Source organism: Cebus imitator, unplaced genomic scaffold (genome assembly GCF_001604975.1).
Source record: "Cebus imitator isolate Cc_AM_T3 unplaced genomic scaffold, Cebus_imitator-1.0 Scaffold5, whole genome shotgun sequence".
In the NCBI taxonomy this organism is placed as follows: Eukaryota; Metazoa; Chordata; class Mammalia; order Primates; family Cebidae; genus Cebus; species Cebus imitator.
The window spans coordinates 8,633,000-8,638,923 of record NW_016107320.1 but is presented as its reverse complement, the minus strand read 5'-3'; the positions used below and the strand labels follow the sequence as shown (position 1 = coordinate 8,638,923).

General features: G+C 49.5%; 1 protein-coding gene and 1 non-coding gene across 5 annotated transcripts in view; one reads left to right on the top strand and one right to left on the bottom strand.

The window, feature by feature from the left end:
- Positions 1 to 3,257: 3,257 nt before the first annotated feature.
- LOC119472525 lies at positions 3,258 to 3,361 on the bottom strand. Its single transcript, XR_005201672.1, has one exon. It is a non-coding gene; the product is annotated as a small nucleolar RNA U13 (small nucleolar RNA).
- Positions 3,362 to 3,659: 298 nt separating this feature from the next.
- TTI2 (TELO2 interacting protein 2) overlaps positions 3,660 to 5,924 on the top strand; it is a 14,176-nt gene continuing 11,911 nt past the window's right edge. For 2 of the 4 annotated variants that reach the window (XM_037741137.1, XM_017536145.2), the window contains exons 1-2: positions 3,660 to 3,756; positions 3,994 to 4,739. In XM_037741137.1, coding sequence (XP_037597065.1) covers positions 4,093 to 4,739 — 647 coding nt within the window. In that variant the 5' untranslated portion in view covers positions 3,660 to 3,756; positions 3,994 to 4,092. Of the gene's footprint in view, positions 3,757 to 3,808; positions 4,740 to 5,924 lie in introns of those variants that run through there. The other 2 variants (XM_017536151.2, XM_017536135.2) reach the window with 1 other exon arrangement.

Below are 5,924 nucleotides of genomic sequence, written 5' to 3'. Positions count from 1 at the left end.
TTTTTTTGAGACAGAGTCTGGCACTGTCACCCAGGCTGGAGTGCAGTGGGGTCATCTCAGCTCATTGCAGCCTCCACCTCCCGGATTCAAGCAATTCTCCTGCCTTAGCCTCCTGAGTAGCGGGGATTGCAGGCACTCACCACCACACCCGGTGATGAGTAAATACAAAAAATAATTTTTGTATTTTTAGTAGACGGGGTTTCACCATGTTGTTCGGGCTGGTCTTCAACTCCTGATCTCGTGGTCCACCTGCCTCAGCCTCCCAAAGTGCTGGGATTACAGACATAAGCCACCATGCCCAGCCATTAATTTGTAAATTTACACTCTATTGCTTCTTTAACTTGTAAGCAAATGCACACATCATTATCTTTATTTCCCCATCTTTCTTACAAGAAAGGCAACATTTCAACACATGTGAAAAGCGGGCAAAATAAAAACAAAGGCAGCATATACATGGCCTCTGCCCTCTTTTTTCACTTAACAATACATCCTAGATTTCCAAGGCAGTCCACAGAGATGGTTCTCTTTCCTCTATACGGCTGCACAAAACTGCATTGTGTTGATGTACGTAGCTTATTCAGCCAGTCCTCTGTGGACAGGCGTGTGGGCTCAACAAACATTTATTGCATGATCAAATCGTGCCAGGCACTGGGAATAAAGACACGGTCTCGCTTCAGGAAACTCACAAGCGCACATGGGGAGATCTCCACAATGCAAGTGCTTTCCTTATAAGAAGTAATAGCGTGGGTCCACTTAACACAGGGAGCACACGGAGCAGGGAAGAGACAGTGGCACACAGGAGGGATACAATAACTGTCTATTGATTGGCATCTTGCTTCCACTAGGGCCTGCAAACAGGAGCGTCCCCTAGGGAGGAAATGGTTACCAGTGGTTGAAATTGCCTGTAATTGCAGCACTTTGGGTGGCCACGGTGGGTGAATCACTTGAGGTTAGGAATTCAAGACCAGCCTGGTCAACATGGTAAAACTCCGTGTCTACTAAAAATACAAAATTAGCTGAGTGTGGTGGCCCTAGCCTGTAATCCCAGTTACTCGGAGGCTGAGGTAGGAGAAAGAATCGCTTGAACCTGGGTAGGCGGAGGTTGCCGTGAGCCAAGATTGCACCACTGCACTCCAGCCTGAGAGACAGAGCGAGACTCCCTCTTTAAAAAAAGGAAGAAAAATAAAATAAAATAAGAAAATTAAAATAAAATAAAATAAGAAAAGAAAAATAAATTAAGGCACCTGCGAGGTGAGGTGGCTCACATCTCTAATCCTAGAGCGTAGGGAGGCCAAGGCGGAAGGATTGCTCGAGGCAGGAGCTCGAGATCAGCCTTGGTAACATAGTGAGACCCCATCTCTACAAAAATACTAGAAAAAAAATAGCAGGGCGTGATGGGGCTCGCCAGTGGCCCCAGTTACTGGGAGGCAGAGGCGGGAGAATGGCTTGAACCCAGGAGTTTGAGGCTGCAGTGAGATATGATGACACCACTGCACTCCTGCGTGGGCGACAAAGCAAGACCCTTTCTCTAAGACAAAATTTTAAATTAAATAAAAAATACAAAGAGCCGGGCACAGTGGCTCACGCCTGTAATCCCAGAACTTTGGGAGGCCGAGGTGAGAGGATCACGAGGTCAGGAAATCGAGGCCATCCTGGCTAACACAGTGAAACCCCGTCTCTACTAAAAATACAAAAAATTAGCCGGAGTGATGGCGTGCCTCTGTGATCCCAGCTACTAGGTAGGCTGAGGCAGGAGAATCGCTTGAATCTGGGAGGCGGAGGTTGCAGCGAGCCGAGATTGCGCCATTGTACTCCAGCCTGAGCGAGAGCGAGACTCCGTCTTAAGTAAATAAATAAATAAAAATTAAAGCACAGAGAGGTTACCAAACTTTTGCCCGAGGTCACAGCAAAATGGAAAGAAGGGCAGGCGAGTAGGCCGCAAGATACCGCAGATGGGACAGTCGCAAGTACTGCACCAAGAAGCGCGTGCCCTCTCCAAGGTGGGACGAAAGTACTGTATGTCCCCCTACCCCATGACCACCTCCTCGCGAGGACAAAGGACACGAGACACGCCCCCCTCCCTCGCCCCTGCGCGCACACACCCCTCACCCTACCCCAGGTCAGAAGACCCCGCAGGGCTTTCTCTGGACTCCTGGGGCCCTGGATGCGAGAGGACGCCTAGAGGCTGAATAGTGGTCCCTCTCGGAGCAGTGGCCGACACGTCTCTCTCGTGCCACCCCTCCCAGTATCCCAGGCTCCCGCCTGTGCAGTGGCACAAATGAAGTTTGCCTCCTCGGTCTCCTGCGACCTGTGGAAGCTATGGGAGTCACAGGTTCTTAAATATAACCGGCCCCTCGGGAACTGAAGGTCAATCGGACGCAATTCCACCCTCCAGGAAGGCGCAGGAAGGGGAATAAGCACTGCCGACGCGGCGTTGGTGGTGGTGGTGTTGGTGTCGGGAGGAGCGGGGGGGTTGCTAACATGGGCGGTCGCACAGGCGCGACCTTTCTCATGCCTTTTCTAAACCCAGCCAAACACGGCAGCTTTCTACACCCGCAGGGGCCCGAGCCCGCAGCCTCCGGCTCCCCGGGCCGGTACCGGGCGCCGCCTGCCGCCCACGCCCAAGACTGCGCTCGGCTGTCCCCACGCACCCGGCGCCCACACCCGCGAGGCGGGCCCAAGCCGGATCCGACGACCCGTCTCCCTCCGGGCTGCTCCAGATGCCAGCTGGGGGCTCTTCCCTTGTCGCCAGAATTTGAATTTTCGTTTTTCTTTTCTTTTTTTTTCTTCTTCCTACTACATAAAGCACATCTGGGCGGAATTTGAATTTTCAAACGCTTACGGCTATAGGCTTTAAAACGCTAGCTCCTGAGACCAGCTAAAGTATTGCATTGAACAGAAAACCAAATACCCCATGTTCTCACTCCTAAGTGGCAGCTTAACACTGGGAACATATAGACATAAAAGGGGCAACAACAGACGCTGGGACCTGCTAGATGGGGCACTGAAAACACGCTAAACGCACCCCAAACACGATATACCCAGGTAACGCACCTGCACGGAAACCCGCAAGCCTAAAATGTTAAAGGCACTAGAAAACGCTACACAGTTGGGTAACGAAAGAATATCCGAGGATGCACAGTGCAATCAGAGCAAATAGAAGTCTATAAATTATAAACACAGGATTCCTGACTTTATTAACTTCACTCCCGCAATTAAACCACCAACAAAGAAATTAAAAAGATCCTCTAAGTTCAGGTCAGACGGGTAATGTGCCGACGTCGTAACAAGATTCGAGGGTGGCACATCTCACACAAACGTGTGAACACCCAATCATCACACTCATGAACTGCAAAAGGATCGTTCTACGGTTGACGTTGAGAAGCTCCAAGTATGTGCCACTAATTTTACAGATAGGGTGACTACCGTAATGCAATACGTCTGCTCTTCACGTATAAAATCCTGGATATTTTCAAAGTCACACTGAGATTCTATGGTGATTCTTTTGTTTCTCCCTTAGCAAAGGAAAACAGAAACACAATTAGCCAGCGGATCATTATATATGTAAATTTATTCCCCCGTAATTCCACCTTTCGGTCATTTTCCCGAGTCTGGATCTTTATTGCTTTACGACCGTACGTCGTGAAATGAGAGGGCGTTGCGGCAGTGCTGGCGGAAACTAGCCTTGTGCTTTGCGGCAGCAATATGAGCTAGGTCCGGATCCTGTTAGACGCTGGGGTGCACGAGCCGCTGCAGGTACCTGGCGTTGGTCGCATTGGTGACATGGCTCAGAAGTTTAGTTTTTTTTTTTTCTTTTTAGTCTTCAGAAAGGCAATAGTCGTTTTTTAACATCGCTATTACAAGTATAAGACTTTTAATCCCCGAGAGTCCCTATTCCCTTTCTTGCGTTCCTTCCTTTCTCTTTATTCTTATCCCGGTTAGACTCGCCCCTTCCTCCAAGACGTCTCTCCGTTTTCTTTGATTTGATTTTAGTTCTCTTTGGGTGATCGCTTCTTCTCTCTTCAGCGGATCCATCTCCGCCTCCATTCTCATCCTGTGGAAGAGACCTGCTTTTTGGTGCCACAGTCAGGAATGGAGCTTGACAACGCTCAGGAAACCCCATCGCGGGAAGTCTCTTCTTTGTGCGGGGAGATATCTGCCCCCGTCCTTGAACAGGCCTTCTCCAAAATTTTACACTGTCTTACCGGCCCGGTGGCACGACGAGGCAACGCAAGAGATGTGGCTCTTAAAGACCTCGGTGATCTAATAGAAGCCACCGAATGTGATAGGTTATTTGAGGGGAGTGGCGCCCACCTCCGCGAAATGTCCGAGACACTGGGGCAGGTGGCAAAAGCCCTGGAGCAGTATGCAGCCCCACCCAAGGAGGAGGAAGGTGGAGGTGCTAGGCACTCTGAAGTGGTCGAGAAAGCAGCCACAGTTGGGTTACTGTTTCTTAAGCTGTTGGAGAGGGTTGAGACTGCTAAGAATTCTCTGGTCGGCCCTGCATGGCAGACAGGCCTGCATCACTTGGCAGGACCCGTTTATATTTTTGCCGTCACACACAGCTTGGAGCAACCATGGACCACTCCAAGATCTCGGGAAGTTGCTAGGGAGGTCCTCACCTTACTGCTTCAAGTTACGGAATGCGGTTCTGTGGCAGGATTTCTACGTGGAGAAAAGGAAGATGAGAAAGGGAGACTTTCGGTGATATTAGGACTTCTCAAACCCAACTTGAATAAGTGAGTACTCCTGCCCTTTGCCACCGACTTGAGCTTCAGAGCTTATTTATTTATTTATTTTTGAGACGGAGTTTCACTCTTGTTGCCCAGGGTGGAGTGCAATGTCTCTATCTTGGCTCATTGCAACCTCTTTCTCCTGGGTTCAAGCGATTCTCCTGTCTCAGCCTCCCGAGTACCTGGAGTTAGAGGACACCAACACCACGCCCGGCTATTTTTTGCATTTTTAGTAGAGACAGGGTTTCACCATGTTGGCCAGGCTGGTCTTAAACTGCTGACCTCAAGTGATCCACCTGCCTCGGCCTCCCAAACTACTGAGATTACAGGCGTGAACCATTGCATCTGGCCTAGCTTAATTTTTTAGAGTGTTAGACCTCAAAGGAAACTCAATTTCTTTATCAGTAAAATAAGGATGCTGTAACCGCAGATCTCTTAAGGCCCGGAAACATTGTGATTTGCTATAAATGGCATAATTGGATAGTGGCAAATTGGAAGTCATAACCTAGGTCTTCAGACTCAGTCCAGTGCTCTTTCCAGCCGTTAGGAGGACTGCCTAGGAAAATTGGAAATTCTGCCCCACTTACTTCGAGTTAATAATTATAAATTGGTTGGGCGTGGTGGCTCATGCCTGTAATCCCAGTGCTTTGGGAGGCCAAGGCGAGCATATCGCTTGAGGTTGGGCGTTCCAGACCAGCCTGACCAACATGGAGAAACCTTGTCTCTACTAAAAAATTACAAAATTATCTGGATGTGGTGGTGCATGCCTGTAATCCCAGCTATTTGGGAGGCTGAGGCAGGAGAATCACTTGAACCTGAGAGGCAGAGGTTGTGGTAAGCCAGGATCACGCCATTGCACTCCAGCCTGGGCAACAAGAGTGAAACTCCATTTCAAGAAAAAAAATAATTATTATTACAAATTATGGCCAGGTGCGTGGCTCACACCTGTAATCTCAGCATATAGGGAGGCTGAAGCAGGTGGATCACTTGAGGTCAGGAATTCGAGACCAGCCTTGCCAACATGGTGAAACCCTGTCTCTACTAAAATTAGCCGGGCATGGTGGTGGATGCCTGTAATCCCAACTACTCCTGAGGCTGAGGCAGGAAAATCGCTTGAACCCGGGAGGCAGAGGCTGAGATCAGGCCACTGCACTCCCAGCCTGGGTGACAGAGCAAGACTCTGTCTCAAAA